Genomic DNA, 12,648 nt, shown 5'->3' with positions numbered 1-12,648 from the left:
CGCTGCCACTATGAGGACTCCGATCACCACCAACTACTGTCTCTTTCTTTCTTTGATCCCATCATGAACCCTATTTTATTCTCTATTCTTGTAACTAGTTATCGTTCGATTTTTTGGAGGGTGTCCCTCCAAATCTTGATGTTAATGTTTCTACGTCATTTGAAGGAAAATTGGATAAATCAAAGTTAGGCTCAAAATCGGTCAATGTTCTCACCTCGAATCTTCCTTCTGGTTCTTATCAAGCTAATACAATGTCTATGTGTGTTAAGAAATTCAATCCAAATGAGTAATTGGATAAACCTAGGGTTACCAATTTGGAAAATAGCGATGTTGTGAAGAAATTGAGCTCCAATCCTCTGATTCAGTTACAGGTATGCCCTCCCACCCTCTTTCACGATTCTTGATTCGATCACAACCATTCCTCCTCTTTAATTTCTTTTTCGTGTTTTCTCTAGATTTATCGGGCATGTCGTCCTTACCTATCTACAACCCGACTCCTTACCCCCTGATCATCTCGATGGTTGTTTGATCATTTAGGGAATAATTTAAAAACCCACACGCACACACAAATTGGTACATGATCTTCATCTCTGGTGTTTTTTTAGAATTATTGGATTTTTTATTTGCTTTTGGATTTTTGATCTCCGAGAAGGGTTTTAAGATGTTCTTGGTTATTTTTTTTATTCATCTTCCTTCTAAAATGAAGTTTTGTCTTAAAGTTTTGGTTTTGTTTGACTGTGTTTGATTCTAGGTTTGTCTGTTTATAGGCATTAAAATCGATAGCTCCTCCTATAAATTTGATTCTAGTCTTTGTTTAATTGTGTTTCACTATTGGTTCACTTCTTTAATTCTCAGCTCTGTTTGAGTATTGGCTTTGTTAGAATGTGATTGAAATCAACTGATTCTTGGGTTGTGTGACTATTGGCTTTGGTTGGAGATGACAGGAGGGAAGGGGGGGGGGGGGGGGGGTCGTGTATGGCGTTTCTGGAATGGAGGGATGAGACATGTATGCTGTTTTTGAAATTGATAAATCAATGGTTGGTGATGGAATGGTCACCGGAGTACCTATGTCACGTTTCTGGAATGAGGCACCCAATATCAAACATTTATATATATATATATATATATATATATATATATATATATATATATATATATATAGAGAGAGAGAGAGAGAGAGAGAGAAACTCTTTGCATATTATTAATATTTTTTTAAATAAGATAAAACATCATAAATAATCCATGTGGTAGTGAAATGACGAAAATGCCCTTCAGTTAATAGACAAAATTAACGGAGTTAGCAATAATAACCAATTGTCAAAAATTTTGAAAACACAAGGACCTTCTATGATGTTTTTAAACCACATGGACTAAACTTCAAATTTTAAAAAAACACAGAGACCATTTATGATGATTTTTTTATTTTATTTTATAAAACCTCTCTCTCTCTCTCTTTCTCTCTCTCTCTCTCTCTCTCTCTATATATATATATATATATATATATATATATATATATATATATATATATATATACATGGACTAAACTTCAAATTTTAAAAAAACACAGAGACCATTTATGATGATTTTTTTATTTTATTTTATAAAACCTCTCTCTCTCTCTTTCTCTCTCTCTCTCTCTCTATATATATATATATATATATATATATATATATATATATATATATATATATATATATATATATATATATATATATATATATATATATATATATATATATATATATATATATATATATATATATATATATATAGGGAGGGTTCATGCGAAAATGCAAATAATTTGCGAAAACGCGAAAACAAGAAAAACCTATGATATTATGTCACCTCAACATTATATTTTGGAAAATAATTCATCCAAAATTTGAAATACATGATGATAATCGATGATAGATGATAAACTGTTTCATATTACCAAAGTATGATTTTTAACATTTTTATTATGAAAACATGAATTTAAAAATGATGAAGGACGTGAAAAAAATATAATTATAAAAACCGTCTTTAAATCTATATTACCATAACACCATCCAATGTAAACTTACTATCTTTAATTTATTGCTAATAAAATTATTTTTTTGTAGTACATGTGTTTAATTTTCATAAGATAAAATCTGTTTTCGCGTTTTCGCAGAATATTTATATTTTCGCATGAACTTACTTCTATATATATATATATATATATATATATATATATATATATATATATATATTTAGCACACATCGTATTTCAATTTGATGTTATTATATAAACTTACAGTTACAAAACTATAAGAATATAATAATTTTTAGTTTGCATATATAAAAAATTAGATTAATTATCAAATATAATAAACCTATTATATATAGTATTATTAAAAACGATAAAATAAAAATGTTATCAGAATGGGAGAATAAAAATAATTATGTAATAAATAAAAAAAATCAATTGATAAATAATAAGTGATTGATAACTTAAAAATAAAAAAATTATATATTCTAGTAACATTAAAAAATTAAAGAAATAAATAAATCATAAAAACAATATTCTAAATTAAAATTACACTTGAATTTTCATTTATTTGAAAAAAAAAAAAAAAAAGCATTTTATTTGGTTAAAAGGCCGGCCCATTAACGACAAATAACATGAATCCTAAGGAACGGCTGCAGTCTGAAGTCTGAACCACAGACAAACAAATCATTTATCTAATTTTGCACTTTTCCGGCGGACTTTACATCTCAAAACTTTGTATATATACATAAAAGTAAAGTTTGAAATTGTTTCTTTTTAATAATTTTGTTGAAAAAAATAAAAAAAAAAATAGAAATGTAACTTTAAGTAACGGATAATAATAGACTAAATCACGTAGTTTATATAAATCAGTCACTAACTGAGTTTACATAATTTAATATTCATCTAGGAAATGAAAGTGATCAGAAACCAAAAAATCTTTAAAAAACAAGAAAAACAAGGAAAAAAAAAATGCTAGGATATGTTTGACAAAAATGTTGGCAGCCGAAAGATGTTAGTTAAAAACTTAAAAGCTACAACTTTAGTGTTCGCAAAAGTGAGTTGTATGTTTTATGAAATGCATAAAACAGACATAAATACCAAAAAAACTTTTTAAAACCGAAGAGAATGGTGTTATATTACATCTCAACATGTCTTTTAAGTGAGGTGGGTCAAATATTGTATTAAATACAATCAAATGTTGGTGGAATACATCTGCACAATCTCTTTCCTCGGCAACCCGTTGCTACAGGACTTCTCTTTCCTCGGCATGCTACCATGGTGGGGCGGTGTTTGTCGAGCGTGTGGGCTCTTTATCAGTGTCAGACACAAAAACTTATGAAGTAGTGACACCAAAAAAAATCACTCAACATATACTTGTAGTTGCGAGGAGTAAGCATGATAAAATAAAACAAAGAATACGGATGCAGAGTTAAACCTACAACCTCATGCATAAACAACTAACGACTGAACCAACAAACCATGAATGTACTTGTGCTTATGGAGGTTAAAGAGCATAAACAAATTTTAGAGGTTACCCGAGAGTCCCGAGACACTACTTGATTTCGATTTAGTGTAAAAGAAATTATATATTTTTATTTTTTTGTTTTAAGATATAACAACTAAGATAAATATGTTTTGTGAATTGATAAAAAAACATGCAGATGATTTCGAACTTAGTGTAATAACAAAAACATCAGATGATTTTGATTTGGATTGGATTTTTTCTTTTAATGTTAAAAATCAAAAGCAACTAAAATCTATAAAAACTTTCTCTAAAACATCCCCAACAAAATTTTGCAATTGCACCTAATATACTAGCGTGGATTGCAAGTACACTTTTGACTATTGAATATACAATTAACTTTATTGAAGTTGACCGTTTATAACCTTTTTTGTTTTATAAAATGTTGAATAATCAATGTCTAGGGGTGGAGCGGGTGAACAACAAAAATAGAGCAAAAATGGTTTAGAGTCATAATTATTTTATTTATTCTACAGTTTTTACTTTTTATCAATTTTTCTTTTTGTTCTCCATCAATTAAATGGCATAAATATCCCCCAAAAATTACGATTTTCCAATTTTTTTTTTATCAAAATACAATCCAAAGATTTCGTCCTTCCATATCGACAATATTTTAAGATTTTGTTTATTTCACTCCAAGTGGAGAAATCGTGGAGCTTATTATTTTTTTTTTTGTATATCTATTTATTAATATTAATTTAATCTAATCTAATTATTGCCCTTTTGTCTCTCGTTGGTTTCAAATTCAAGTTTTCTCAAACACCCATTTGGAGAAACGTTCAAAAATACCAACTTTAATCAATCCATTTTCCTCTTCTCTTCTTTTCTTGAAGAAACCAGGAATTCAGTTTCTTGATATATCATCATATCAAGAACATCGGTTACAACTCATCCATGGTTTCTTCCACATTTTGAAGAATTCCCATCTTTAATGATGTACCCAATTCAAAGAAATACGGATTTACCCTTCGAAATCCAACCAGAAATCAGAATTTTAAGGCCTAGTATTCATGCGAGAAGGGCAAATCTTGTGGTAAAATTTCAAGATCTTTATGGATTTACAGTAGAAGGCAATGTTGATGACGTAAATGTATTGAATGAGGTTAGAGAAAAGGTGAGGGAACAAGGTCGAGTTTGGTGGGCAATGGAAGCTAACAAAGGGGCAAATTGGTATTTACACACTTATGGATCATCTTCTATTGCCCTTACATCGTCCCTTAGGTTTTCTGTTTTAGTGAATGCAATGACATTAAAGAAGCTTATTCGAAAAGGTATTCCTCCATCTTTAAGGCCCAAAGTTTGGTTTTCTTTATCTGGAGCTGCTAAAAAGAAATCAACGGTGCCTGATAGCTATTATAATGATCTCACCGGAGCTGTTTCGGACAAAATTACCCCTGCTACCAAACAGATCGATCATGTGAGTGAGTTTTATTCAATTTCTTCTTTCATTTCTTTTAATCGAAAATCGATTGAATTATTCAATTTTGGGTGATCTTGATTGTCGTGTATACTTGCAGGATCTGCCACGTACTTTTCCCGGCCATCCGTGGTTGGACACGCCGGAGGGCCACGCCGCCGTGAGAAGGGTTCTTGTGGGGTACTCTTTTCGTGATTCCGATGTTGGTTATTGTCAGGTTTGTTTCTTGTGACATAACTAATCACAATAAAAAAAAATGATTTCTTTTAAATTATGAAATTGGAACAAAATTGCTAATTTTTTTTTTGGAGTAAATTACCTTTTGGTCCTTGGTAATTGTTGATCTTTTCATTTTTTATCCTAATATGTTTTCTCGGCCAATTTTGAGGTTTTTGTAATGTTATTTGTAATGTTATTTGTCTGTATTTCAAATAAAATGACTACTTTTGGTCTCTAAGCAATAAATATAGCTAATTTTTGGTCTAAAAAGTATAATTATATTACGTGGAAATTTTGACAAAAACGTACAATATCATAGAAATGACAATATTATGTTGCAACAATATCATATATACATGCAACTAATGTGTAAATGCATGGGACACTAATAGTTTCCTTGTTTCTTGAAGGGTTTAAATTATGTTGCAGCAATGTTATTGCTTGTGATGAAAACCGAAGAAGAAGCTTTTTGGATGTTAGCAGTTCTTCTAGAAAACGTATTGGTCAACGATTGTTACACAGATAATTTATCAGGATGTCATGTCGAACAAAGAGTGTTTAAAGATTTGCTAACACAAAAATGTCCAAGGTTGTTTTCATTCTCGTGTAGTCATATGATTATATCACATATGATCATATGTTTTTTGTGATTTAACGACTTTTTTTGAAAATTTCTAGGTTGTCTGCACATTTAGAAACATTGGGGTTCGATGTTTCCCTTGTAGCCACCGAGTGGTTTCTTTGTTTGTTTTCTAAAAGCCTGCCTTCAGAGGTTAACATTTACTCATAGTCTCATGAGAATGGCAAAATTGTCATTTTATAATTCTAAACTCACACGTTCTTTCTCTTTCTCTAACTGTTTTGGATGTATGCAGACGACAATGAGAGTGTGGGATGTTCTCTTTTACGAAGGGGCTAAGGTTTTGTTTAATGTAGCTTTAGCTATTTTTAAGGTGACAATTCTTTGATCATTTTGATACGTGTAAAGATATTATCACGTATTTTGGAAGGTTTAATTATAGTGTTGTTATGTTATTGTAGATGAAGGAAGAAGAGCTGTTAGTGACATATCACGTTGGGGATGCGATTAAGATAATACAAAATACCACCCATCATTTATTTGATCCCGATGACTTGTTAACCGTAAGTTTACACGTTATTATAATATACTGTGGATTAAATTTAAAATGGAAAACCAATTATTTGTATTTTTGAGAATGAATACTAAAAGGTCCTTTTTATACCAATATTGTCGATCTTTTCCTATAAATTCACTATATCGATCGTAATGGTATAAGAATATCCACAAGTAGAAGCTTATTGAGGAGTTTTTTGATCAAATAAACTTGTTATATTCAAACAAAGTATTGTAAGAGTTTTTCACCATATAGTTATTTTACTTTGCTTGTAAATTTGACAAGTTGTCTACATAAATATTTTTTTATGAATCTAATAAGTAAATCTATTAGATATTTTATTCATTCATATAGTTTTTTGTTACTTTTCTATTGTGGTTGCTCTAAATATGACAAAAGAAAAAATTGTTTAGGGACAAAGAAAAACGCAAATACTTGATTGTTCAATTTCAAATTAACACGATATAGTTTCATGTTCTTCCTATTTCACTCATGCATATATATTACCCTTTTGTAGATTGCCTTTGATAAAATAAACTTTATGACAACCAATTTATCTAAGCAAAGGAAAAAGCAAGAAACGGTGGTAATGGCGGAACTTGATCAGAGATTAAGACGATTAAATACTACTAAACTGAGTGTTAAGAGTTGATGTATGTGTAAGTTTTTAAATGTACCATATGTGAAAATGTTGTTACGATAGTTGCAGGATTGAAATGAATATTTTGGGATTTAAATCTTTGGATTTTATAATTTAAGTCATAAAGATGACCATTTTGTGCTTATCTTGTTTATTTTATTCATCTCATCTTTATCCTTAAATTACCTAAAAAAGTTCCATAAACATATAATCAATGTATCGTGACGTCGGGTTTTGTACACAATAAAAACTCTCATTTAGTTTTCAGAATAATTTTACATCATCATCTTATTGATGGTTGAAACTTAAAAGGTTTCTAGCCAACGGCATCAAATGTTGTCATTCCTCTATGTAATCGAAGGATCAAGTGCGGATATAGGTGAAATTAGGATTTTTTTTTTCTATTTTACTTTTGTAAAAAATAATAATTGATTATTAGAAAAAAAAAATCATTTAATTTTTTTATTAGGTTATAAATGCTTGCAATAATTTCCACCAACGTAAGATATATGCTAACCGATTTTAGTAGATAAATAAACAAAAAGTTAAGATCAAGATTTAGGTGCTGTTTGTTTTTTCTGAGGCAAAATGTCTGCAGTCTGCGGACCACATCTGTAGACCTCTGCAGTAGAAGAGGTGGATCAAACGTCTGCAGTCTGAAAAAAGAAGACTGTTTGTTTTTTTAACATCTGCGGGCTATTAAAATAAACTGAAATCTAAATAAACTGATTTTTTAAAACTTCAAAGCGAATTTTTTATATATTTTTACGACTTTATTATAAATATATAACGAATCTAGATCAACTTTTATATATTATTATATAAAAAATAAAAATAAAAATGATATTAATTCATATACATATTTGATAAAAACCAACAACTTTGATTGCAAAGTTATAACTAAACATTATAATTAGTGATCAAAGAATTTGTACATAAATAGATGGAAATAAACTTCGATTTTTTCAAATAAATCTATTAAAAACGTACGATAAATATTTTCTCGAGAAATTGATGATACTCTATTAAATAAAGTTTTACAAAATTTTGGCAAAAAAATATAAGAATATATTTTGATTTTTTTTTTCATATTTATATAAACAATTTCAACGACTATTATTATAATAAATTTTTATTTATAAATTTGTTAAAAATATCATGTTTGTATCGTCAAATGTTTTTTTTTTAAGTTTTGTAATTTTTTTTTCATATTGTTTATCATTAATAAAGTTGGAAAAAATATAAATTAAAAAAAAAACTTAAAAAAAATAAAGATATATATGTTTTTTTAAGCTAGAAGATGTCTGAAGATGTTAGAAGACTCTGGTCCACATCTGCGCCAAGAAGAGGGCGCGCAGACATTTTTAGGTCTGCAGTCTTCAAAAAAACAAACAGTCTGCGAAGACTAATGTCTGCGCGTGGTCTGCGCGGCGCAGACAGAAGACGTCTCGCAGATCTGCAGACAAAAAAACAAACACTACCTTAAACATAAACACTTAAACGGTTTTCTTAAATTTGAATAACCTATTCAAATACTTACAATGAAAATCTCTCTCTCTCTCTCTTATTTACATTTTTTCGTAGCGGTATCAGGTGTTATCTTTTCTCTTTAAGATTGAAGGTTCAAATAAGTCTCATATGAAACATAGATGGGTCAAAAAGTAGTTTAAAAGTATGTTTGATTTGTTGTTAAAAAATAATTAAAATTCTTTTTCCTAGACATGTCTTTAAGTAATGCAAACTATATCATCTACGTATACAAGTAACTTAGTAACCTAAAAAAAATCAGCATAACTTTTAGTATACCAAGAAAATTATACATTAACTCAAAGTTTGGATAGCAAACGAATATTTAGTCGAGTATTTGTTAAGTAAATATGTTTCTTAACCAATTTTGGATAATCAGTAATATTACTAAACACAAAATCATCTTTACCTTCACCATCACTATTAAAAGCCACAATCTAGTCTAAGGGAATTGTGATGGGTTTAGAAGATAAAAGTACAAATTCAAATAACAACTCCAAACAATATTTCCTTTGAGATAAACATAAACCATTTTTACAATCCACCATTTCTATTCCTAAAAAGCGTTTTAAAATTCCTAAATCTTTGATTAAAGTTTTTTATTTTAAAATATATTTACCTTTTTTTTACAATTACCAACGAAAACTATATCTTGTACAAATACAAGTAACACGACAAAAATCATCATAACTTTTAATATATAGAGAGAAATCATTTTTACTCCGAATAAAACCATCCTCAAGCAAAAAGGTTGTTAATTTCTCATTCCACTTCCTACAAATGTCATGTAGACACCATAATCTAACAAGTTGAAGCCAACCCTTAGAGTCCTATTGTAGTTTTACAAGACGAGGTTCAAAAGAAATTTGGATTACCAACATCGCTAATGAAGGTATTTAGAGCTAAAACAAGAACATAGAAATTTATTTATGTAGATTATGAAAGCCAATACATATTTTTTAGGGACTATGTCTTAGAGTTACAAGCAGAAACCCATGTACTTTTTGAAGATCAATGTGTATTCTAAACCAAATGTAGCGTTACAAAAAAAGACTTTCAAACTTATATACATTTGTTTGAGCGATTGAAAGTAGGGTTTAAGGTTGGTTTGATAGAGTTCTTGAGATTGGATCGGATCTTTATGAAAGGTCCTTTTCCTGGTTAGATCTTGACTGTGGTTGGGTTGGAAAGTAATAATAGAATATACTCACTTGCATATGCATAGGTTAAGGCCGAAAACATTTGTGGAGGTGTATATTTACAACTATTATGTGTTAGCTGTTTTAATTATTAATTTAATTTATGTTATTATTAAATAGACTAACTAGTTTGTTCATCTTGTTTTTAGAGAATTATATATGTAATGGCTAAGGTATTTTCCATTTCAAAACACAAAATTTGTTTAAGGTACATTTGTGGAGGTGTACATTTACAACTAACAATATACTAACAATAATATGTTTGAGAAATCAATGGATGATATAAAAAAGTTCAATGTTAGGGATGATGATTGGTTGTGGCAAACTCCACCGTAACATTAGGCAAGATCCCACTTTTTTGGTAATGTTATTAGTGATGGAGATTATTGTCCGTGAACATAACAAATCCCACTAATATTACTATAAATAATAGTATTCAAGAACAAAATAAAGCTTAACTGAAAATATATTTATTTAAGGGACTTATTTTTAGGGGTGATAATGACTAACGTGTTTAATTAAATGAGTTGATAATTTCTATCAAATCCAACCTATTTAAGTAAAACGGGTTAAAAATTCTCAACCCAACCTAACCTTCTTTGTAAATGGGTTGAAATCGGGTTGATATGTTTATTGTTTTTCCAACGCAATCTATTTACTAAACAAGCTAAACTAGGTTGACCCGATTATTCACAAAAAAAAAACCCTTAAAAATCAAAAAATTCTTCAAATAAAATTACATACAATTTAAAAGCTATAATAAGTGTTCATGTTTGAAAATTATACAATAATAACTTTATAGGATCATAACACAAACACAAATAAGTGTTAATAACCATAAAACATTATAAATGTTTAATTTGTTAATTATACACAACTCGACTATCATTTTTACCAACTCGAATTTAAATAACGGTTCCTGACCCATAATATAAATAAAAAATAATCAAATATAATGTTCAACTAAATAATAATATTAAATTATTATAACTTAATAAATATTTAAAAAATTTAAACTGGTTGGCGGATTGTAAACATGTTAAGAATTTCAACCTTAACCCATCCTATATAATTAAATGGGTTAGACGGGCTGACCAATTTAATTAAACGAGTTCAAAATCCCAACCCAACATGTTATTTATTGGGTTAGGTTCGCGTTGGATTGTCACCCCTACTTATTTTGTTAATTAATTAATAGTAAATAAAGGAATGTGGAATATTTCAGAATGATTTAAAATCATTAGATAATTATAATTATATCTGATAATTATCTCTAGGGTTTCAAATTACCTCCCTATACATAGAGGACTCCAAATTCGGATTTTGTGTATGTGAAATACACTTTTCGGCCATAAAATCCCGGAATCATCATGAACCTTGAATCACATGAAACCCAGTTCCCATGACGTTGATGTTGAACTGCCACGACGTGGCGATACACATATTTGTTTTTCATGAATCTGCTTTAGGTCGAAATTCAAAGGTGGTTCGGATTTGCTAGTGGTTTGCTTATTGGGTGCGATTTCAGAAGATGACTCTAGGTTGGGTTCTCTAGTCCTTTCAACTAGCTCGTCAAAAAAATAACCCTATAAAGAAATCAAAGGTATGTTTTCTACTTGGTGTTTCCTATCAAAGTGAAAGGTCTAGTATGCTTAAATGTCATATTAAAGTGATATTACTAAATAACATATGATACCAATGAGTCACACTAACAACAACTTAATACAATTGATTATTTATTAGAAATTGATTTTAATAAATATTCAACATGACTCTTATAATAAAATTGAAAATTATTTATTTCATGGAAATAATAATTTCCATTAGCAAGTAACTTAATATATATCATATGGTATGATTTATAAGTTATGTACAAACTTTTGGACTAGTTGAATCTTTTTGTCTTTTTCCTGAAAGACGGTGTTTATATTTTATAAAAGAGTTTATAAAATTTTGACTTTCTTTCATCTTCTTTCGAGATATCCATAAAAGGAAGAAGTGTATGACTTGTCTAATCATGCTTTAAATGCATGTGAGACATGCTTAGGACAGTGGGGACAAGTTTGCTTAAAGTGTTAAAGACTAATTGTTAATAGCTTCAGTTTATGCATGTAAATAAGAGAACTTGCACTTGGATTATTTTCTCATTCATTCCTTGATGCAAAATCCAAATCCTCTCTTCCCTCTCCCTTTCCCTATAGTTTTGGTTAGAAAACTTGAAGAACACTTGCATCTTCAAGCCCTCTTTAAGTTCATATTGGTTATGAACTTAAAGCTTAAGGGTTTAAGAGTTATGGACTAGCATCTACATCAAGTTGAGTCATTGTTGGTGTCTCAAAGGTTCCACATTCTTCATTAACTTTCAAGCCTCTCAAGAAGACCCAAAGAACTACAAAGGTCGTTATTTCTTCACCTCTTATTTGGTTGGTGTTTTAATCTTTCTATAACTTGCAAGAAGATCCTTGGTGGGTATAAAATGTTTATGTTACTTCAAAATTAAAGTCTTCTGTTGCCATATTTTTCTAGTTTAAGAAACTATTTTTGAACTAAAACCCAACAATTTGTATTAGGAAGCGAGAATGATGGAAATGGGTAATTAGGTTATTTGTTTGATATGAAACATATATTTATAACAAATTAATTATAATAGTGTGTTGAAAATCCTATGTGCTCACCAGGCTCCCAAGCCTGACCCACTCAGTTTCTTTGTATCACATGCAGCGCTACGAAAGTATATGATGTTTAGATCTAATGAGAGATTTGAGGAAATATAGGTCATTAAATGTTGTAAGGCTTGTAATGGTTACATTTATGTTTATTTTTATTGTATTATTTATGACATCCTAAGTTTTAATAATTAAGGAAAAATAACATTTATTCAGAAATACTTTTTATGGAGCATATACCATAGTTATAAATAAACTCTATTTTAAAATAAGCATAATTAAAAAAAATCTTTTTCTAACCATGAAAATGG

The 12,648-nt window shown here is 29.1% G+C and overlaps 1 protein-coding gene across 1 annotated transcript; it reads left to right on the top strand.

The window, feature by feature from the left end:
- The first annotated feature begins 4,270 nt into the window (after positions 1 to 4,270).
- Positions 4,271 to 7,082, top strand: LOC145017244 (uncharacterized). The gene is made up of 7 exons (XM_078975308.1): positions 4,271 to 4,950; positions 5,051 to 5,167; positions 5,580 to 5,758; positions 5,848 to 5,941; positions 6,045 to 6,122; positions 6,211 to 6,312; positions 6,823 to 7,082. Exons 1-7 carry the CDS (start codon positions 4,465 to 4,467, stop codon positions 6,955 to 6,957), a joined length of 1,191 nt encoding a protein of 396 aa, XP_078831434.1. The 5' UTR covers positions 4,271 to 4,464; the 3' UTR covers positions 6,958 to 7,082.
- The last annotated feature ends 5,566 nt before the right edge of the window (positions 7,083 to 12,648 follow it).

Source organism: Lactuca saligna, chromosome 9, assembly GCF_052625555.1.
Source record: "Lactuca saligna cultivar CGN05327 chromosome 9, ASM5262555v1, whole genome shotgun sequence".
NCBI lineage: Eukaryota > Viridiplantae > Streptophyta > Magnoliopsida > Asterales > Asteraceae > Lactuca > Lactuca saligna.
This window is presented reverse-complemented; position numbering and strand designations above follow the sequence as displayed.

What these genes read in the sequence shown, in the direction of transcription:
- LOC145017244 (XM_078975308.1), top strand. Translation starts at nt 4,465, where the DNA reads ATGATGTACCCAATTCAAAGAAATACGGATTTACCCTTCGAAATCCAA. An exon ending in CTAAAAGCCTGCCTTCAGAG is followed by an intron (nt 5,942 to 6,044) that starts GTTAACATTTAC and finishes GGATGTATGCAG; the next exon opens with ACGACAATGAGAGTGTGGGA. An exon ending in ATCCCGATGACTTGTTAACC is followed by an intron (nt 6,313 to 6,822) that starts GTAAGTTTACAC and finishes ACCCTTTTGTAG; the next exon opens with ATTGCCTTTGATAAAATAAA.